The sequence below is a fragment of the Bos indicus genome, chromosome 21, assembly GCF_029378745.1.
Source record: "Bos indicus isolate NIAB-ARS_2022 breed Sahiwal x Tharparkar chromosome 21, NIAB-ARS_B.indTharparkar_mat_pri_1.0, whole genome shotgun sequence".
Lineage (NCBI taxonomy): Eukaryota > Metazoa > Chordata > Mammalia > Artiodactyla > Bovidae > Bos > Bos indicus.
The window spans coordinates 64,345,222-64,367,981 of NC_091780.1; the positions used below are offsets into that span (position 1 = coordinate 64,345,222).

At 53.0% G+C, this 22,760-nt stretch overlaps 1 protein-coding gene and 1 long non-coding RNA gene across 7 annotated transcripts in view; both read right to left on the minus strand.

The window, feature by feature from the left end:
* Positions 1-5,503, minus strand: part of BCL11B (BCL11 transcription factor B) — a 111,394-nt gene extending 105,891 nt beyond the window's left edge. The window contains exon 1 of one of the 6 annotated variants that reach the window (XM_070775676.1): positions 4,390-5,503. In XM_070775676.1, coding sequence (XP_070631777.1) covers positions 4,390-4,447 — 58 coding nt within the window. In that variant the 5' untranslated portion in view covers positions 4,448-5,503. The remainder of the gene's footprint in view (positions 1-4,389) is intronic. The other 5 variants (XM_070775677.1, XM_019984009.2, XM_019984011.2 and 2 more) reach the window with 5 other exon arrangements.
* A 7,640-nt stretch (positions 5,504-13,143) lies between these two features.
* LOC109575277 (uncharacterized) lies at positions 13,144-22,712 on the minus strand. Its single transcript, XR_002183197.2, has 4 exons — positions 22,580-22,712; positions 22,195-22,323; positions 13,550-13,744; positions 13,144-13,443 (listed from the first exon to the last, which is right to left on the minus strand). It is a non-coding gene; the product is annotated as an uncharacterized lncRNA (long non-coding RNA).
* Between the last annotated feature and the right edge of the window lie 48 nt (positions 22,713-22,760).

The following is a 22,760-nucleotide window of genomic DNA, read 5'->3' on the forward strand; positions in this document are numbered from 1 at the left end:
GGCGTTGCAGCCTTGCCATCCACCAAAAGCCAATTCAACTGAAAGTTTATTTTGGAAAGTCTTTTTTATCACAACAAGCAACAGAGAATGCAAAGCGATCGGAGAAAGGAGATGAAAGGAAAAAGGGAAGGTGAGGGCAAGCCGTGTTCTGAGCCCAAAGGCAAGCGCCAAGAGCTCGATTCTGACAAGCAGCTAGAAACTTGGTGCGCTCTGCAGCGGGAAACTGGTAAGTGGGAACCCAACTGCTCTGCCTGTTTCCAGTTCCCCTGAGACAGAAGGCTAATTACTGCCCAGTGCACCCGAAGCTGGCCTGCCCTTTAGAACCCTAAGACCCAGTTAGCCCTGCACAGTGGCCACCAAAGCATCCCTGACCTCAGCCTCCATCCATGTTCCAAAGGCCGGCTTCCCCAAAGCAGCTGTATTCACTTCGGCGTTTGAGAAATGACTCGCTTTTCTCTTACGACATATTTTGAAGGCCAGACAAAAATCGCCAAGGCCAAAGCACAGACAGAGAGCAACACCCCACCCCCCACCTGACCTCCCACCCTCAATTAAAAAAAAAATGCCACTGTACATAATTTTCAGGGAGGGAAAGACTACCCATTAAAAATACTAGGGGTTGTTAAAATATGCTCATGGCTGTCTCCTCTCAGGTGTGAATTACAAATGAATAAAATCAGCCTGGCATAACACCTTGGATGAACACGGTTTTACTCTCCCTTAGAATCAGAGCAGCTGACTTATGTCACACTTCTAATGATATGGGGTTCCCTTCTGTGCAGAAGGGGGACAAACTTCACCCCCGCCTCCCAGAATTATCAAAAAAACAGAGGGGCCCAGATCTGATGAAATTTATCAGAGGCCCAATTTTGAAACATACGTGGACACCTGGAGATACACTCTACCCTGGGGAGTTAAGATAATTGTAAGCACAGCGGCCTTCAAAACATACAGCTACAGCAAAACCTAATTTAAAAGGCAACCATGGAATTAACACGGTGAGCCTAACTTCTGCATCAAATCTTGGGTCTCTCTAGTTGTTTTGCAAAATCGTGAACTCATACGGAAAATTACTAATCTTCCAAGGAAACCTGTTGGGGCGGGGGTGGGGGGGTGTTGTTGAAAAATAAAATCACCTGCACTGGAGCTGAGTTATCTACCCCGGGCTTATTTCCTTCGGGAAGTCTCAGGCTGGGGCTCATTTGCCTCTCCACTCGCCCTGCCTGGCACAGCCGGCTCATGGCCCTTCCCTCTCTGCCTGGTCAGTCCACTGTCCCTCATCCTCCCCTCTTCACTATTGTCACTGAGTTGTTTGTGTTTGTTTTTATTAATAGCTGTGTCTGTCCTCTGGCTTTAAAAGCCACATCCATCTGGGTCAAACATTTTGAAACAAACCAGAAGCCTAGGTCTTCATCCCCAGCTGTCTCCCACACTCTCCTCCCGGGCTCCTCTTCTCTCTGGCCCTGTCTGTAAATTTAACTAGCTCATTATGGAGTCCTTCTCCGCCTTGCCAGCCCCCCACCCCCACCCCCAAGATTATCGACGCCGTTTGTGTGCTCTTCTGTGTCTCAGGCCATCGGTTATCCCAAGTTGCATCATCTCGAAAGAACCTGAAGCCAGCGGGCTGCCACCCAACTAAAGATGTACCACGCTTTAGGTGATTTCTTTCCACATTTACAAGCTAAAACGTGGGTCCCCGATCAGGGCTGTGACAGACCCATTTGGCAGGCCAGGGCTCCAGAGCACCTGAGACCCACAACTCCTGCATCGTTGAGGAGACACACTTGAACAGGCCCTAAGCCTAAACTGCATCCCATTCTTGCCTTTCCCCTGCCTGCATTCCCACCTCCTGGGTGACACAGGACAGACAGAAAAGCCAGCTGCTTTGGGGATAATAAATAGCCTTGTCTGAGAACTGGTTGGACCACTCTCCCTTCTTAAACCCCTGCACATGCCCTGGACTCCATGGGCCCCTGAAAAGCAGGCAGGATATCCTTTGCCCCCCACCCCCTGGTCTCCTTCTCCCCATCTCTCCTTCCCAGCCACTGCTCCAGCGTCAGCCGGGCTTTCCCTAGCACTGCTCTGAGCAAGGCTGAGACAGCCATGGAGCCAACGAAGGAGGGAAGGATGTCGCACCAGGCACCCCTGGCCCCCCACGCCACCCAGCCGCCACCAGTGCTCCCGGCCAGGGCTTGTTCCCGAGGTCCCAGGAATGCCAGAAGGGGAGAGAGTAAAAGCAAAGCGAACCTACCTGCTTCTTTCCCCCTTTACACACGAGTGCAAACACTCCTGGCTTCTTCGCTGCTGCCAGCTTGGCAATGCACCCCCCCATAACTCCCCCTTACCAGAGCACCCCCCCCAACTTCCCCCTCCTCAAAAACAACCCTTGCAATTATACAGAGGTTCTGTGGGGCAAATTGTCTCCTGGAGAAATTAGGTGTCTGCAACTACAGACATCCTAACAGCCGCTCCACCATCTAAAGGGGGGAGTGGGGGTGTAGAATAAGAGATTGCTAAAGGCTCCATAAAGGACTAAATGTCAATGGGCGAAAAGGACCTTGATCAAACCAGGCTCAAATCTGGTTGCAGAACATTTTGTTTTAAATGCAACCAGCAAGTCTTCTTTGATGTAACAATGGTGAAAAATATAGGAGAAGCCCTCTTCCCTCCCTCCAGAAAGGCGTCCTTCTCCCAAGGCAAGCCCACTTTCATATCTATTCCCCTCCCCAAAAAATAATCATAAATCCACAAATTCTTACTAATGTATGTGCTGTAACAAAGGAGAGATGGCAGCAGCGGAGGCTCCGAGCAGATGGCTCCTATGCTGGGTTTTCCGGGGAGGGGAGAACCCCTTTATATATTTATTTATTTATTTAAATTTTTTAAAATATAACATAAATATTCGGCTCTCGGCCGCCCCGCAGCCAGTCCTCGGCGACGGATGGGCGCACAGCCCTCTCCAGCTCCGCGCCGGCAGCCGGGCCCCAGCCTGACAAGGTGATCTGAGGATGGCAAGGAACACAACCTGCCCGCGGTTTCGATGGCACCCAGAGGATGTTTTATTTCTATTGCAATTTAAAAGAAAAATTAAAAAAAAAAAAAAAAAGCAACGGCGACTCGGCACCGCGAAGAGGGACCGCGGGGAAAGGTTTGCGCGCGGCGGAGCAGCGGCCCCGAGGGCTGCGGTGGGCAGGGAGAGCGGCGAGCCGACCTTCCCGGTGCAAGTTGCAGGCACCCGGGCGAGCTCCCCTGCCAACCCCGTACCTGGCCCGCTCCCGCACGCTTCTTCCCTTCGCTAAATAAACCCGACCGGGACGCTGGAAGCGGCTGCGTCTCTGCCCCCTTGCCTGACTTTGCCTTCCCCGCCACTTGCTTGAAATCCACACGATTTCAGCGGGTGGATTTCCACTGCGACCTGCCTTGTTTATTTAGATAGGGGAAGATGAAAGATCTGAGATAGGCGGATGGGTAAGAGATGGATAGGTCTCTTTCCCTTTTTTTCCTCTTTTCTTTCATTTTTTTTCCCACTATTTTATAAGCACGTCCCTCTCTTCCCACTCTGAGCTGACAACCCTTTCCCCCCAGCCCCCTCGTGGCGGGGATTTTTCACCAGCCCCCGATGTCCCCCACCTTTTTTTTTTTTTTTTTTTTGGAGTAGGGGGGGAAAGAAGACAAGAACATCCCAGGAGACAGACGGAGGTGGGGAAATGGGGGTGGGGGTGCAGGAGCCCAGCAAACAGCCGCGCAGCTGGATTCTTTTGCAAATAGCACGAGGAGGGGAGAGAAAGGCGGCAGCGGAATCCGAGAACCGGCGTGGCCGGCGCCCTGCCCGGCCGGGTGCCGCGACTGGGGGGACTCGGAGCCGGCGGCCACCCCTCGCCCTGCGTCTCCCCCAGGCCCGAGCGCACCCCGCTCCCCTCCGCCCGCGCCGTCAGCGCGGACCCACGCGCTCGCCAACTTTTCCCCACTTTCCGGCTCCCCCCTCCCCCTCCGCTCCCCCAACCCCCTCCCCCCTCCTCTCCAAACCCCGCCACCAGCGCCGCCGCCGCCACACACGCCGCTCGGAGGGGCGAGCGTCCAGCCGGGCTCCGCGCGCACACACACCTCCTCCAGCCTGCGCGCCCCCTCCCCGGCCCCGGAGCCCGCTCCGCAGGCCCCCGAGCCCCGGGCGCATCGGACTGCGCAGCGCCCGGACTCCCCGGGCTGCAACGAAACTTTCGTAAGGCCCTCCCGCCCCCCCAACCAGGCTCTGGGCCGACGCCGCTGCCCCTGTGCAAGCCCGCGGGCCGCCCGGGCACCCGGCCCGGCTGTGCCCGGCTCGGTGTCCCCAGCCCTGGGCGCCCGGAGCCCCACGCTCCGGCCCCTCGCACGCACGCCGCAGACACTTACGGGTGATGATCTCCCTCTGGGACAAGTGCTGCGGGTTGCCCTGTTTGCGGCGGGACATTGCCCCGGCATCTATTCTGACATCGCCCGGAGAGCTGGACCGATGCGGGGAGCCGGGGTAGGGGGTCCGAGCCGCCGCCGCTGCCGCCGCGCCGCTGCCGCCGCCGCGCCTCCTCCTCTGCCCGGGTTGGTGTTTTGGGTTTTTTTTTTTTTTTTTTTTTCCTTCCTCTCTTGCCCTCTCCTCCTCCTCTTCTTCTTCTTTATTTTGCGCTTTCTTCTATGCTGTTTTTTCTTTTAATTGCAAAAAGAAAAAGAGAAGGAAAAAGAAAAAGCAAAACCTCTCGATCTAAAATAGGAGAAAGGCAAAAAAAAAAAAAAAAAATCTGCTGCTGCTTGCCGCGGACTGGCTGGCTTCTTCAAAAATATATTCTTTTCAAGGAAAAAAAAATTGCATACACTTCTTCAAACTGCTTGGCCTCCTGGACTTCCAAATGTCTCGAACTTAAACCGGGTTTTGCACCGGCTCCTGACACTTTCAGGGTCTGGTAGGTGTAAAGCGCACTTCTACCAGGAAGGGCGGGGGGAAGGGAGGGGGGGGGGGAATGCAAACAAATAAAAAATAAAAGAAAAAGAAAAGAAAAGGAAAAAAGCCAAGAAAACTTGAGGACTTGTCTCGTACCCCCTCACCCCGCCCCCTCAAAAAACCCAAAGCAATGTAAAACTGCCCCGGTTCGGTGGTTTCTGGGTTTTCTGCGGGCTGCCTGTTTTTTTCTCGGAGACTGACCCTTCCGAGGCTCTGGGGGGACTCCAGGAGCGGCTCCTTCCCAGTTCACCTGGCAGGCTGGCGCCGGCCGGAGAGGCTGCCGGGTCCCCGCGAGCGCTCCCCAGCGCTCCCCTGGAGCCGCTGGCCCGGGGGGAGCTGGGCTGCGGGGCGGCTCGCCCAGTGCGCCTGGGTCGGTGCGGGCGCGGACTGGGAGCTATAGATTGCAACGTGAAGATGGCGGAGTCCGGGTTCTCTGGGAGCTCTCGGTCTCTCTATGGCTGGGGCTGCCTCTGTACAATGGGATAAAATTCAAGTTCAAGTGCGGACGTGACGTTTAATCTGCACTAGAGACAAAAAGACCCAGAGAGTCGGAGCACTGGGGGCGACTAGCGGTGGCTTTTTAACATTGTACCCTGTAAGAGAACAAGAAAGCACACACACACAGAGACACACTCGCGCGCGCGCGCGCGCGCGCACACACACACACACACACACTCGCCCGTGCGCACACCCGCAGTTCAGGCCGGCCACACGTGCGGCGTTTTGTGTGTGTGTGCGCTCCTCTCCTCCCGGTGCACTGGCAGCGCAAAATGGGGGGAGGGAGGGAGGGCCGTGGGCAAGGTATTTTTAAATAAAAGAAAATCCTCTCCATCCCTCCTCCCCTCTAGGGAGCTGGACCCCCAGAGAAGGGGGGCGGAGTGCGGTGTGCGTGGAAGTAAGTTGAAGCAACACAAGTCCCCACCCCCTCATTCGAAAGCTCTTGGGGGGTGGGGGATGGCTATGAAAGAGTGTTGGGGTCTACACGGGGACTAGGACCACATGGTCAATTACTCCGTCTCCCTAGGAAAGTAGTTTGGTTGTTTTCACTTTGATTTTATTGAGGGGTCGGGGTTAAACTTCCAAAAAGTGTCTCCATATAAATCCTGATATTTCAAACTGGGAGAGCCAAGGGGACAAGATAAAAGATACTAAGAGGAGAGAATTCGGGGCACATTGAGGGGCGGGGAAACGTGAGACCTTGTTTGAGTCCCATTCCGAAGGCATGTCCACCCGAAATCTTTGCGCTCCCTGCACCTCATCCCATTCAGTCTCGGGGTCAAACACGGAGCCCACCCCTAACGCCAAGGTTTCTCGGAAGCATGGGGGTGAGGGGCAGGAGTGCTCCACGTGGGAGAGCGTCTCATAGTTGCCGACCCAGAAGTAGGTGTGGCCGATCTTTGGACACACTCGCGTGGGTGACCCCCCTCGTCCCCCAGTCCCCTCCCACCCCTTGACAATTACTGCAGCCTGGAAGTAACGCCCCCCACCCCCAGGGCTCCTCCGCCCAGGGCAGGACTTGAAATCGCCCGTCAGTCTGGAAAGGAAGGACACAGCTGCCTTGTCAGCCGTTTGATCTCCAGCCGGCGAGGCTGAGAGGAGGTGTGGGGGCCTGTCCGTGGCCCGGGGACAAGGCCAGGACGCGGTCCGCGGGGACATCCACAACCCTCTCCCCCAACCTCCCCGTCCCTCCTCCGGCCACGGCCAACTTCATCCGTTTCGCGACTTGACCTCCCGGCTGGACGAGCCACGCGGCCGGCCCCCTCGCCCTTCCCAGGTTTCTCGGGTCTGGGCCGGGAGGCGGCCAGGGCGGGTCGGGGCCTGGCTCGGGGCTGGGCTTCGCGGGCGAGCCCAGCTGCACCCACCCCACCCCGCCCCCAGGCCGGGCTCTGGCGGCCTCCTGGGAGCGCGAGGCTGGGCTGTGACGCCTCCGGGCGCGCCGCCTCCCTCGGGGCCTTTTCCTTGGAGGGGTACGGGGCGGGGGCGGGAAGGGGGGCGTTGTTCGCCCCCAAGGTCTTGGGTGGGGCGACGGCACCAACAACTTACCGGAGCGCAGCGCCCATTAGCGAGGACAGAAAGAGCTCCCTGCCCAAGCCACCCCCCACTAAAAAATAACAATAAAATATGTTGTAGCAGGCAGTTTTGCGGACCGGGCTGCAGGGTCGGGGGACGAGCTGGTAGCCTGGGCGGAGGGGGGTGAAAGGGGGCGGGCGAAGAGCCAGTCCGCATGACCTCCCCACCCGGGGCTGCATGCCCACCACCCACCACCGACACCCCACCTCCACGTGGTCCAAAGTCTGGAAGCACCTCCCTCTCCTCCCATCCAGCCCGCCACGAAAATCTTTCCAGGAAAGTGGCCTAAGAAAGAAAAAAAAAAAAAAAAAGCCGACACGCACCTTTAATAAACTTCTCAAGAATACCATACACCGGCCATCCCAACTCGCCCACATTCTTAAACTTGGGAGAGCTTTTTTTTTTTTTTTTTAGCTGAGAACTGTCGGTGTGAAGTCCAGAGAGGGTGAGCGTGTGGCCCAAGGTCACACAGCGCACGGAGGCAGGTCTGGACTCAAATTGCCGGCGGTTCCCCACTGACTGCGCCCAGGCGCCCGAAATCCCAGCATGCCGACCCTCGCCCTCCCGGGGTTGATTGCAAGGATGGGGACTCGGGTCTGCGGGCAGTGGGGGTGGGACTGGGTACCCCCCCTCCTAAAAAGGGACCCCCCCCTCCTGTGGACTGCACGAGGCGCCCGGGGTCGGGGGTTTGGGGGCGCAGCGGCAGCTGCCAAGTCGCGCGCGCTCGAGCTGCGGCGTCTGGGGAGGGGGCACCTCGCCCCACCCCCAGCAGGAAGTAGCGGGCGAGGGGCGGCGCGGGCCGCGACTGACCCGGGGAGCACTTCCTCATTGGCCCCGCGCTGCCCCGACGGCGGGAAGAAGGACGCGCGGGCGGGCCGGCGCAGGGCTGGACACGCCGCCGCCCGCCGGCGCGCTCCACCTCGCGGCGGCCGGGGAGAGGCTGCCCTGCCCCTGCCCGGCCCCTGCGCTGGCCCCTTCGCCTTCCTCCTCCTCTCGGGAGAGGCGGCCGGGCGCAGGCAGCAAGCGATCCCAGCTGCCGCTCCAGTCTCCTTTTTTTCCCTCTGCCCGTCTGGCACGGGCATCATTAGCGCTGAAAGCTGTTAATGTCTGGTCTCACAGCTCCCCCTTTAGTCTTGCTGGGCTCCCTGTCTCGCGTTCCAAGCCGGATCAATAGCCGCCTCTCCGCCGACCTTGACCTCTCCCTCGACCCCGCCCGACTTCGGCTTCGGCAGCTGGCCCGCGCTAATGTTTCCCCACTCGCTTGATGCCCAGACAACAGGCAGGCGGAGAGGGAGGCGGGTGGCGGAGCTCGGGCCCCAGCCCCAGCCCTGTTACCCTCCCCAGGACCCCTGGCAGGCCAGCGATCCAAGATCCTTCTGAGAAGGTTACTGCACACGCGCGCGGGCGCGCGCGCACACACACACACACACAAACACACACCATACCCTGATCTACCGAGGCTTTGTTTAGAATAAAAGTCACTCCCTTCCCCAAAATGGAGGGGAGGGGGTGCAGGTGCTTAACATATGAAACTAAAAGGGGAAAGTGCAAGTACAAATATGGCGCTAAATACCACAATACTTCCAACTGGGTTCTCCAAAACCTGCTGCAGACCTACTGTGTGCCGGGCCCAGAGCTGGGTCTTTGTGCAGACAGGAATCAGATGGAAAGAAATGCCACATTTTCTGCACTCTTTTAAAATAAAGAAGACGGTGTCAGAAAGCTTTTTGAACTCACAAATATTTCTAGCTTCGCAGTGCACTCCAGCAGATAATCCTTCATATTTTTCAGTCTCTTTAAATTTCTTTATTGAGGAATAGTTCGAGAATCATAAATCGTTTTGTCAAATCAAAGTGCATTTTTATTAACCTTGTGTGGGGCTCTGGTTCCCAGTGTGGCTGCAGGGCCCAGGCCATGCAATGGGGGCAGATTAAACAGTCACATGACACCCCCTACCCCCAAGCCAGGCTTTTTAAAAATTCTTTGAACAATTCACAGTACTTAACTCTTAGCACTATTTGAGATTCTGCAATGTTATCTTTGCCTTCTGAGCAGTTATATTTTGTATTACGGCTTTACCAAAAAACCGGAACCAATAAAGATGTGTAGTGTCAGTAAAAATGGGAATTCTCAAAATTTCTGCAGAAAGAAAATGGGTGTTTCATTTGTTTTTTTACACAAGGCTCCACCCTCTAAAATGTAGTCAGATAACTTTGTGGCAACATAAAAACTCAACATCCTGTCTTATCAAATTATCTTGGGCTTTATTTCTGGTGCTTAAAAAAAAAATCCAGGCAAAGAGAAGGCAAATCTTTTCATATTCACAGGTGGGCAAACTGAGAAGCAAACTGTATCTAGTGATTTCTGTTCCTCAGCGTCTGTAAACGCTATTGACTGTGAAGGTGACGATAAATAAAATGCATCCATCTGATCAGTGGATTGACTTGTTTTAAACTTTTTAGGAAACCACAGTGGAAGTCCTAAGCAAATCATATTTACGTACATATTAATAAGGCCCCCAAGATGGTCCTTATCCCCTTCCTCACTGTTCGCGAATCTCTAGGAGTTTTCAATTCCAAAAGACAAAAAAGATATCTTAAGCTTCCTGGCATATCTTCTAGAATTATTTTATGCCATTTCTGAATATTACAGCAAATTTCTGCGACCCAATAGCTCTCAATGAAAGCTTTGCTAGATTTGGAGTTTGGTTTTTGTTTTGTTTTGGTTTTTTTTTTTTTTTTTTTTTTTTGCATTGTCACCTTATAGCAGAGGCTGAACCACAAAACTTGCCTTCCAACAAGTGTTGGGTTGATTCTTTCCATCCACCGAATGTAGCAGCATTGCTTTTCTTAAAGCATGACATCATTCACACCTTCTTCGTTTCTGCAGTAATACCTGGGCTTGATACAGTTATAGATTTCTGACTCCCGGAAGGATGGAAGCTCTTGGAAATCTGTGAGGCTTCCCTGCCTGCTGTTTTGATAGCTGCAGCCTATGAGGGGTTAAACCAAAGTCGCTGTTCCTGATTCATGTATTATTTTCCTTTAAAAAAATACTTACCCAGCTCTCCGTATATGAAAAAGACTTACACCCACATCGAATGTTCCTAGCTCTGTCCCTGTCATCAGAAATGATATTGAATGGCTCAGTACTAGGGGATCTGGAACTATTTCTACAGCTTTCTCACCTCATTTGGAATTTTCTTGCCTTGCTAATTTTAATTCTTTAGTTGAGTCATCAATTCAAATTTGGTCGGGATTGGCATCACCCAGTTGGTCGTTTTGGTGGGAATACTGTTCACAAGGATGGTCAGACTTCACCAGACCCCACCCACCATGTCCACAGAGATCAGTGCGGCTGTGGTGAGTGTGTGTGTGTGTGTGTGTGTGTGTGTGTGTGTTGCACAGAAAGGGTCTCTCCGCTGCTTTCTGTCTTGTCATCAACTCTCCAAATTGCATATCTGAAAATGCAAAACACACACACACAGACACCAGCTTGAAGTCAGTGGTTTAGTGACCGTCAATCTACCCTCTTTAGAGCACAGACTAGGAAGAGAGAGTTAAAATGGTTCATTTGGGGAAAGAACTGGGATTCAGAAGAGCGTTTTCAGACCCAGCTCTGGCTGTCAGAGGCTGTCGCTGGAACTGGAGCTACAGTGAGGTGTCTGGTGATAGGAAATGGTGGGGGTGGCCGGCAAAGAAGGCAATAATGATCACCTTCTTAACAAGGCTTTTATGAGGCTGTGAGGATTAATTAGTTTGTATCCTTAAGCAGTTTGAGAAAGAGGAAGTTTCAGTAAATGCTAAGCTGGAGTTGTAGATGCGTCTGAGTCAGTTGTGAGCTCGCCCCCCCACCCCCCAATCTGAACGCAGGCTTTGAACACTCCTGTCTGCGCTGTGATGCTCTACAAAGGAAGTGGTGAAAAAGGGAAGTGAGGGGGAAGCACTCACTTAGCAGGAACGGAGGAGAGCGAGGCATGAGTCAGGCAAAGGCACCGCTACTGAAGATGCTGCAAGGGGGCGCTTACCAAAAAATAAAACTAAAAACCGGCCAACACCTCGCTTCGGCGCTGCCTTCCAGAGCTGAAAAAGACAGGGGGATCTGGGAGACCTCATCTGCAGTCTCGTAGTTTTAGAAGCAGCCACGTACGCTTTCGAGTGAATTCAACAAAGGTAGCTTGTATCCTAGAAAATATTTAAGGGCCATTCCCTCCACTCACTAGAGGAGGGTGAAGGCTGCAAGCTGACAAATAAACAAACCTCTGCAACTCAAAGTTTGAACTGCAGACGCATTGGTAGAGATGGAATAATATGTCTACAGAAGGTGGAAGTTGTCAAAGTTCTTGCATTGTGTGCATTCTAAAACGCTGCCTCTTCTTGAAGACGCACAATCTACAAAGCTCAATTTACAAGGCAGACAATTTGCAACAACAAAAGGTAATTAATGCTGCCCAGGGAAAACTGAGATGCTGGATTGCTGTGCATTCTGGTATTAGTTTAAACTGGGTCCTTTAAAAAAAAAATTATTTCGGTGTGATTCTAAGCCTTTGGAATCACTGAAACAAGAATGGCTTCTAAAATATGGATGTGGCAGTAACGTTTCCCATTTGAACTTGCGACAAAGCCACTCTGCTTCTCCCTCTGCCCATCTTTCTCTCTCTCTCTCCCTCCCACGTGTCCTGAAATGGAACCCTGCACAGGAGCAAAGACACCGATCTCTGACCTGTCTCTGATGGTCTACACACACACGGCAGATTTATGGTCGATTTTTTGCCACATCTGAATTTGGACCTCCGGATTCCAACGCATAGATTCATCAGCTGCTAGGATTTAGCACAGGCATCTGCAGTTTCATTATTTGTATCTGCTTAACAGGAACAATTAGAGAACTGAGGAGTGAGGACGCCTGTTTGGGGACCGCTTCGGTATTGTACCCAGACCACACATTCCAGCCGGGTAGGAACACAGTAATGTAGAAAGCATTAGTGGATTTAACGCTCTGCATCGTGTTTGGGGAATCGAATTGTCGTTGTTTCTGGCAAGAACTCATACTTCAACTGATATCTATCAAACACCTTAATTAGCTCCAGTGGCGCTGGTGGTAAAGAATCTGCCTGCTAATGCAGGAGATGGAAGAGACGTGGGTTCGATCCCTGGGTGGGGAAGATCCCCCGGAGGAGGAAATGTCAACCCAATCCAGTATTCTTGCCTGGAGAATCCCACGGACAGAGGAAGCTGGTGGGCTATGGTCCATAGGGTCACAAAGAGTCAGGCACGACTGAAGCAACGTGGCCCGCACACACCTAAAGGCCCCCAACCCAAAGCAAGCCAGATAGCAGGAGGAGACAAAGGCAGGAGCTGTGCAGGGGGGCCCGAGCCTCCCTGACTTCCCCAGGGTCCCGTGGCCTCAGTTTGGGGACTAGGATGCACAGGCCATGGTGCAAAGTCAGACCAGCCCTGGCTCTTGCCGCCACAGCCACAGGGGACAAGCTGGAGGGTGTTTGGACGGTTTGATGGGTGTACGCCACCAGGGTGGGAAGAGGCCACAGTGACACGCGCCGTTGCCGACGGTAACTGAAGTCTTTTCCTCAGCCAGCCGTTCCACCTGGACTTCAGCACAAATTATTGTTTTCAATTACCACCTGTGTATTCCTTCCCATGCAACTTATTGATGTAAAATTACAGCTACACCGGTATAAATAAGTTATGCTGCAGTTGTAAAATGGAAGAAATTTTGTTGTAGCAATTATGTTCAGCAAGATGACAAAATAAATTTCCAGAGCTGTGCCTGCAGTAACCTGGGGAATTTAAACCTCATAATTTCCATTCATTTCAGATAATTTGGAGTAATTTCTATATGTAATAACTTTGTAATGAAAAACACAGCGGTACTGAAGTGATTTCGCTCCGTCTTTTTTTCTTCTATGGTATACATGGCACAAAATAAATGATAAAAATAATATTTCCTTTTTATATGTGTGTGTGTTGAGTAATTCCTTCAGCAAAAAAAAAAGAATCATAAACTAATACCCAGACTAAATCTCTGTCCACAAAATGAAAAATAAATTGAGTTAAAGAAAGTGAAAAAGTATGAAAGGCTTTGGATGTTTTATTGTGACTTTATTGAATTGTCTTATTCCCAGGTTTCTTCCGATCTCTAAGGGTTACACTTCCTAAGTAAAGGGGTGAACGCAGGCCAGCCCCCAGGTTCCCAGGAGAGGGCCACAGGGAGACTCCCCACCCCACCCCCAAAAGCTGGAATATCCAGACCCGGTGGCGATGTCGTTCCCGGAAACTGTTAGGAAAGACAGTCTCGTCCTGAGATGAGCTGGGCTGTTCTGAGTTGCTGCTTCCCATCAGGTCTTTAATAGCAACTTTCTCCGCAACTGGAGACAACTTATTAGGCTGAGCAGTGGTCACAAGAGGGCCTCGTTTAATTAAAGACGTGGCCAGAAGGTGCCGCTTCCCTGGTTGCCCCATGCCCTGCCCGACCTCTGACAGTGACACTCACCAAGAATGCAGATGGCCCCCGAACGCCTGGCATGATCCCCCGGAAGCTCCCACTGCGTCGTTAGAGGTGACAGGAATTACAGCAGCCGCATCGCTCCCAGCGCCGTGCAATTCGCCTCCAGCGCCCATCAAGGCTCTCCTCCACACGAAAAATGGAGGCTGGTTCTGGATGAGTCATCGGCCCCTTAAACGCTGCCTGCCAGGAGAGAAGGCCAGACCTCTTGTCGGTGCCCAGGAGAGCTGTCTGCCACCTCCAACTCAAAGTTTCTCCCTCGGATCCTGCTGCTGCGTGCAGCTATGGGGGGTGGGGGGCAGACCTGGGGTCTTGAGCTGTGTACCAGGTGCCCACAGGCCAGTTGGTCCAGAGAGAGGGGAGAGGACCTTCCTTCTCAGCTCAGTGACCTCCCTGGTCCAATGGAGCTCCAGAGCACCTGTGGGCTGACTGTCTGAGCAGAGGTGAGCACTGGCCGGGTCGCTGGCACCCAGCAGTCAGCCCACAGCATCACTGTGACTCACGCATCGACATCACACGTGGATGGCGTGGATGGGGGGCTTGCCACGCGCCGAGCACGTCCGTGGCACCGAGACAGCCATATGGTTCCTCATCCAGACAGACCTGAATTTGCTCTCCACCCCTGCTCCGAGGACTGTGCAGGGAAGCAGACACAGGATAGGACCACAGTGGCCTGTCACAGCCCACCGAAGGTTCCCATGGCCGTGCCTCCCAAGCGCCATGGGAGCAAAGCAGGGGAGGGGTCAGGGGTCCTAAACACCGAGTACAGAGTTCTTCCCAGACCCTCAAGGCCTGCTAGGTCAGAAACTCAAGAAGTTTATCTTATCTGATCCTGGGAAGAGAAGGACCTTCATCCCCAGGAAGTCCAAGGCCAGTCTTGAAGACGCAGAGCAAGAATCACTGCTGGGCTGGTGTCTGGTACAAACACGCCACCAGCCTCTGGCCAGACTGGCTTCCCAGCCACCCTGCAAGGCGGCCCCTGGGGGCCCCGCTGGGTGTGGGATTAAGTCGGCCAGACTGGCTTCCCAGCCACCCTGCAAGGCGGCCCCTGGGGGCCCCGCTGGGTGTGGGATTAAGTCAGCAAAGGAAAGTGAGTGCAGGCAGGACCAGGACCCAGGGAGAAAGAGGAAATGTAAAGAGGACCAAAGATGAGGTTAGGAGAGGAATCCCCCACACATACCCTGGGGAAACAGCAAAATTCAGAAAACATGACCACGGCTCTGAAACCAAATCATCTAGAAATGGGACGAAGGAGCAAAAATAATAAGGAAAATAATAAGCAAAAATAATAATAAGGTCTGGAGATGCTGAGTGTCATAAAGGACTCAGCAGAGGAAAGGGGCTTGACGTGCAGCACAAGAGAATGGGGGTGGACAGAGGGGTCTGCTGGTTAAAGTCTAGGTCAGACAAATCACTAATCCTGGCACAGATTGTTACAGAGTGCACAGCCCGGTCCCTTCCCTGACTTGGATCTGTGCCTTCCAGCAACCTCGCAAGATGCACAAGCTTCTTGATCCACACCTCCGAGAAGCACAGGGGTTGGGTCCCCACTACCCCTGATGTTTGCTGGGAGACCTCAAGCGAGCTGCTTCCCTTCCCAGCGTCCCAGGTCCTCCTATCCCAGTCCTCCAAGACTCTCAGCAAGGATTACATCACATAATCTGTTTGAAAGCTTGGAGCATGGGACCTGGCCCATAGTAGGAATAGAGCAAATTATAGATATTATTATCATGGAGCCTTAAGCTGAGGTCAAGAGGAAACTCACATCCAACCCAACCTTTGGTATACACTGAAGTATTTTGTTTCAAAGTGAAAAGAATAAAGTTCCCTGGACTTCATTCATGAGCATATTTATGTTGGTGAAGCACCTGTTATGTACTGGAGACCGTGTCTTTATCAGCACGCAGGCTGTTGCAAATCACTGGGCTCTGAGCTCCTCAAAGCAGATGGCAGGATCTGCCTCCTCTCCTCGGACAGTGACAGACACATAGTGGCTTTGAACGAACGAGGCAGCAAGACCTAAAAATGCCTGCACAGGGGCCCTGAAAAAGCCAAGCGCACAGAACTACGGCTGAGAGGTTTGCGCGGCGTCATCTCGGAGATGGGGACCAGAGGCTCACCATTCACTTCCTTCTGTTAATCTCCAAATTCCCCAGAGTCGACATTTACGTTTTGATAATCAGCCACAAGAAATTAAAAATTAAAAGTTGTGGCTTCTATATACTTTGTGTTAGGGAGCAGGAAGGGAGAAAAACTGACCACCTATGAAAAAAAGACTGGAGTGACAACCACTATTGTGTTAGGAGGGCTTCCCTGGTGGCTCAGACGTTAAAGCGTCTGTCTGCAATGCAGGAGACCCGGGTTCGATCCCTAGGTTGGGAAGATCCCCTGGAGAAGGAAATGGCAGTCCACTCCATTATTCTTGCCTGGAAAATCCCATGGATGGCGGAGCCTGGTAGGCTACTGTCCATGGGGCCGCAAAGAGTCGGACATGACTGAGCGAAGGGAAGATTGTGTTAGGATGATGGGATTAGCAGGGCTTTAAAAGGGGCTTCCTAGTAGCTCAGAAGGTAAGGAATCTGCCTACAATGCAGGACCCTGGGTTCAATCCTTGGGTTAGGAAGATCCACTGCAGAAGAGAATGGAAACCCACTCCAGTATTCTAGCTTGGAGAATTCCATGGACAGAGGAGGCTGGTGAGCTACAATCCATGGGGTCACAAAGATTTGGACACTACTGAGTGACTAACAGCGCTTTTATAAGAACTTATTATTTCAAACCTTCTAAAATGTCATAGAAGACCTACCTTGCATTTTTTGTAAAAGAATCAGGGGAGTAGTGACTGAACTCTGAAGAGCTCTGTGGTGGTGGGGGGCGGGGGCAGGGGGGGGAGTGTGGCATGCACCTGGCTTTGAGATGCAGTGAACACTGTCCTGGCAGGGTACCATCCTGGGGTCAGGGGCCACTGAGGGATGAGGTTAGGTGGGACCCTTTTTAAAAAGCTGCCTTTCCCAGCTTCTTTCCCTTCTGTTTGGGGGCCTCCGTTGCCTGATGCCGCATGCCAGATTCTCTGAAGTCCAAAGGGGCAGGTGTTAAAAGCACTTCTCCCCACTGGCCAGGGACACTAAGAAGCTGGGGCTGTCCCCTACCCATCAGCGTCCGCTGCCTGGCTGGGCTCTGTGCAGGGTTTGTGCTAAGTGGGGCGGGGGGTGGAGGGGTGCTCTTAAACATGCACAATAAAGAATGTCCTCTCGAAGCTTCCCCCTCCTTCCCACCTTCTGTCATCCGGGGAGATAATTCATTTATGCAGCTTTCACAGAAGACTGACATTTTCGACTTTTTTAGCAGAATAAATTTATAAGGTAAATTAGGGGGTGGGAGCCCTAGTGTCCTAGGCAGATTCAAACTGGTAATTACAGAGGGCCTAATTATGTATTCACCGTGGATCTTTCTGGAACTGGGAAGGCTACAGGGTGGCTCTTGTTCCTCCTGCAGAGGACAGTCTCCCCTGGAAGCTTCACAACCAGCGTTTGAGATGCTTTTCCTTCCAGCCCCAAGCCGTCGTGCGGAAGAGCTTCTGTGAGCTGTACCCATGCCCTGGTATTTGCAGAGAAAATCCGGATCCTAGTCAGGCCACCCAGATTTTCCCCAGAGATTGTGAGGTCAAGTATTCTTCAGATCAGGGTAGGGGGGCCTGACTTGGATAAAATAAAATAAAATTTTTTTAAACCGCAATTTTTAAAAAAACCCTGCTCTGCCACATCTTCCCGTGATTCCACTTCGAATTGGAGACTTACATCTGCAGCCTGTGGTATCAAAATTACCATCCCAGCCATCTTCCCTGCTTGGCTGGGAGCTCCTTGAAGTCGAAACTGTATCTTTTACTTCTCCGTCTCATTAAAACTCGGCTTGGGGTCTGGTCTCTCTATAGTCACTTAATGAATAGAAAGGCCTAGAAAAGGGCACACGTGGCTCTCGGAGGGGAAGGACCCTGGGCCTCCAAGTGGTGAACTGGGTGAAGGCCAGCCTTTCTCAGGCATCCGAGCACGTGTGGTGTTTGGACATATCTGAGCCTCTTAGTTGCAGAGCCCCCCTGTCTAGAGCCAGCTGCCCCTCATTTTCCAGAGCCCTCTCTGCTCCCCTGGTGTCTGATCATTCACTGGGTAAATATGGGCTGTGCCCTGTTATGGATTGAATTGTGTCCCCGCCCACCCCCAAATATGTTGAAATCCTAACACCTGTACCTGGGTATGTAACCTTATTTGGGAAGAGTCGTTTTAGATATCACTAGTTAAGGCAACCTTACGCTGGATTAGGGTGAACCCTTAATCCAACATGACTTGAGTCCTTATAATAAAAGGAGAAGACGCACAGACAGAAATACAGAGAAGGCAGGATGTCCATGGAGACAAAGATCAGTCCAGCAGCCATCTGAAACTAGAGCGGCAAGGAAGCATCGTCCCCTAGACCTTCAGCAGGGGCATGGTCCTGCTGACACCTTGATTTCAGACTTCTGCCTCCCCGCCCAGAACGGTGAGACAGTAAACGTCTGCTGTTGTAAGTCCCCCCCGTCTGTGACACTTTTGTCACGGTGGCCCTCGGAAGCTGGTACACACTCCCATCCTGTGCCAAGCCGGGATCGAGGCACGGAGAACAGAGCAGAAGCTGAGATGATGTACGGCAGGTCCCTCCTTCCATCCTGGACCCTCAGGTGTGCACCTCTGCTGACCTCTTATTCCCGCTTGGCACTTGCACGAACTTCAGACTCCCATTATAAAGGCAGAACTTGGGGAAGGGCAGAAAGTCAGTGGGGGAAATTCTAGGGGTGCAGAAGGGCCTTCCCATCAGCCTTCAGATCACACCCCCCCCAAGTAAACTCGCACCCAGCACCTCCACAAAGTTGAGTCTAAAACATGAGCCTGCTCCTCTGAAATCCTTCAGCCACTCGAGGTGTTAGCTTAGCGTGTGGTTTCATTTTCATTTGGGGGTTTAATAAACAAAGAATTTTTAAAAGTCAGAGACAACAGAGAACTAACTACTTTGCAGTATAGCCGACAACCACGCAGGACTAAGGATATGGGTTTGGATAAGAGGTGGGTCTCTGGAGTTTTACTGAAAAGTATTTGGGGTGAAATAGAAGACCCACTGCCCTCTCCTCCCCCACCACCCCCCACACTAGTGAATCATCCAAGCCAACAAGACCAGCCCAGCTCCTACACGTGCCAGATGGGAAAGAAAATTCTTTTCTTCCCAGCACCCTCCCCCCTTCACCTCCCATGGACCCCTCTTAGGAAAGCTTTAGCATGGGCAGGACTGATCCGGATGGCTCTGCCACCTTCCAGCCTGTGTGTGCAGCCCTAGGGGAGCCGATTGGAGAGTTCACACTTCTGAGAAGTGCTGGGTCCACGCCCAGACACAGGCGTCTGCAGCTTTGACCAAACGCAGGCACGAATGACGTGGATGTAACAGGACTGTCTTCCTGTTAGGCTGCGAAGGAGTGGAAACACAGGGATGGGCTTCCAGACAAGAACAGAAACAATCTGGGCCCCTACTATGCGCCAAGCATGGGCTGGACTGTTGACATCTACCCTTCCAATGTCCTTACCCACCAGTTGGATGTCGCTTAGTTTCCAGGAGGGGAAACCAAGTTCCACAGCCAGCCCAGTGCTCTAGGCAAGAGTTTCAGAGTTAGGACTCCCAGTCTGGTGATGTGGGTACCATTCATTTCTACATCCTCACATTAGTCAGCCTCAGACAGGCTGTGATGCAGAAACACAATAATCGCTAATGGTAAGAGCTTGACACAAGAAAGGGAGTTTCACTGATTTCCTATACTTTGCACGTTAGCAGCCCTCCTGACTCTCTAAGCCACTCCTGGTGGCCTCCAGGGCCATAGCAGGAGAAGAGGGATATCAAAAAGTCCCACTGGCTCTTAAGTGCCACAACCCAGAAGGCACACATGTCACTTTTACTCACAGCCCCATTGGTCAGAGCTAGTCACGTGACCCAACATAACCTCAAGGGAGGCTGGGAAACATGAACCAGCATCTGGAATGCTGCAGGGCTGTGCCTGTCAGTCACCATAACCAGAAATAGCATGAGCCTGAATAAAAGGGCAAATGGACCTTAACTGGAAATACCTCCACCGGTCAATTTGGGGAGCAGAAGTATGGCTCCACGAGAATAATAGAATGCCTGATTTGTTACATAACTGTACTTAGGATGCTTTTTCTGAGCTTCCTCACACCCCTCCCCCCATCCTCTGATATTTACTGATGGCACTGCTTTTTTATCCATCTCTCACTAAGCTTGCCCCCATCACACTGAAGACATGAGGGCCTTCAGAGTAACACAGAGATCTTCTTCACTGTGCAACTTCCCACTGGGAGCAAACAAACCTACAGGATGTAGAGGGGACTAGTCAGCTCCTCAGAAGAAGAGGCTCACGAGACAGAGCCCCTCTGGTCCAGAACTGTGTTCGTTTGAGACGGTTGTCAAAAGAGACTTTCAAACTCTGGAAGGTGTGAGATAACTGCTGTTGTTCAGTCTGAGAGTCATGTAAGACTTTTTGCGACCCCATGGACTGCAGCACGCCAGGCTCCTGTGTCCTCCAGTATCTCCCAGGGTTTGTTCAGATTCACGTCCACTGAATTGGTGATGTTATCTAACCACCTCATCCTCTGCCACCCCCTTCTCCTGCCTTCAATCCTTCCCAGCACCAGGGTCTTTTCCAATGAGTCAGTTCTTCGCATCAGGTGGCCAAAGAATTGGAGTTTCAGCTTCAGCATCAGTCCTTCCGATGAATATTCAGGGTAGGTGTGTAGGTTGATGTAAAACACCCAGGCTTCACTTCAAAACCCTCAAAATAGTGTTTGATGGATGGATTTAGATCAGAGAACTTTTCAACTGGGAGGAGCCAAGAGATGATGCAGTCCACCTACCTCAGAGGGAATCTGAGGCCGGGGAGGGGCTCACCCCCAGAGGGAGACCCCGAGCTCTGGGGGTGGCCCCCGCCCCTGGCTCCCAGGCGGTGGCCGCAGCCCCAGAGGCCCCAAGTCCCCTTTCCAACTGTCAGTCAACACATGAGAAATGATCGCTTAAGAAGCCACAGGACTTTGTCTCCCGTAAGCCTGACAACAGCTTAGGAAAGCTCACAAACCTCAGCCACCTCGGATGACAATAGGTGACAGGAAAATGAAGGGAGTGATGGGAACCTTCCATCTTCAGGGGAAGGAAAGGGCAACTCAACACAGGGCTTCCCTCCCCCTACGTCCCCCCGCATCCACCCCTGGGTGCCACCTGCGCCCTGCTCGAGGTCAGACAGGCAGCCCTCACCTGAGCAGGGTGTTGCCTTCAGGGAGGCCACCAGGTCCTAAAGAAGCGAGAACTGACTCAGGAGGGACAAGGGCATGGAGGTGGGGGGTGGGGTGATATCCGGGTCGGGGCAGGGGTCTTGCCTTGGCGCGCAGGCCACCCAGAGGCGAGCCTCTCCACTCTGCCATGTCCCTGAGGGTCATGAGGCCCAGCATCCCTCCAAGTGAGAAACCGAACCCCCAGACTGCCCCAGACTCGCCATCCTGACGGGTCGGAATGGACACCCTGAGAGCTGAAGGAGTCCCAGGATGAGTGGCTGAGCCTCAGTTGGTGACAGATGGGGAAACTGAGGCCCACTGAAGCCGCATCCCCAGCCGGGCCACACTCTCCCTGCAAACCAAGCCCGGCCTTCCTTCCTGCACGCCTTCCCTCTCCCTGGGGTGGAGCAAGGGGCTCCGGCCCTGCTCCTGCACCTTGGAAGCCCGTCCCCCTCACCGCCCCCCTCCTCAGGGGCTGGCTCCATCCTCCTGCCTCCAAACCTCTTAGCCCTGCTCCGGGGGCTGCCACCCCCACCCCTTCCCAGTCTTCAAGAATTTTCCCTCGGCCCAGATTAACCGCGGGCAGAGACCAGGGCTCACTTGCCTGCGTGTGGCCAGCCTTCCTTCCAAGGAGGCCCCTAGGATTAATGAAGGGAGCCGCGAGGGGAGGGGCAGCAGGTGGACGCGAGGACGCGGGGCTCCAACACGCCAGCGGGGGCGGGGCCGGATGCGGGCCGGACGGGAGTGACTCAGCGCGGGGCTGCCCTCCCTGGAGGAGGAGGCAGTCTGCTCCCTCACCAAACACAGCACCCAACACCCCGCATGATCGCAGCTAAGAAAAAGAAGCGTATGAAGGAAAATCTTCTCGGTCATTTTTAATAAAAGGAAAAGAAAGAAAAAGAAGAAAGGGAGAGCAAGATTTAAAGGCAGAAAGAAGGAAAAAGGAAAGAAGGAAGGAAGGGAACTTCCCCTCTGGTCCAGTGGCTAAGATTCCAAGCTCCCAATGCAGGGGACCCAAGTTCAACCCCTGGTCAGGCAACCAGATCCCGCCGCCACAACTAGGAGTTCGCGAGTAGCAAGTAGCGGTCTTGCAGACCACAGCAAAGACCAAAGAGCACGCGCGCCGCGACAAAGACCCAGTGCAGACAAATAAAAGTAAACTTTTTTTTTTTTTTTAAGAAAAAGGAGGGGATGGAGGAGAGGGGAGGGGAGGGGAGGGATGGGGAGAGGCCACACGGGGCCCCCTGGAGTTAGCTTCAGTTTTCCCCAAGGCTCACTCACCTCTTGGCGCAGGCTACCAGGTATAAACCACTCAGCTCCCCGCAGCAGGTCCTGTGAAGGGTTACCAGGGATGCAAACCTCCTCCGAGCTGTATCTGTGCAGCCAGGAGACAGTCTCCTCCTCTGGCCTCTGAAAAAAAGCCTCACTTCGTTTTTGTGTCATCTCAAAAAAAAAAAAACCAAACCATTTCCTGAGCCCCTGCTATGTATAAATTCCTTTGACGTGAAGTACAAAGGTTGCTAGATAGGGACCAAACCGAATTCGTATCAGAGCTGATACTGCCTGGCAAGGAGACCTCGGACAAGGCACTTCACCTCCAGCATCTAAGTTTGCTCATCTGTAAAGCTAGAGTCTTAACCAGACCTCAGAGCCCCTGAGAACTCACCAGGCTAAAACAGGGGAACGTACTAAGCATCTGGGTATGGCAGGTCCTGTACACATACGTAGGCCGCAGAATGAAGCAAGTTCCAAGTAGCTGAAGATGCGGGATGCTGTGCAAAAGGAAAGGCACGATACCTCTGCGTAGGCAGGTCAGGGAAGGCTTCCTGGTGGCGGGGGCTCCTTGC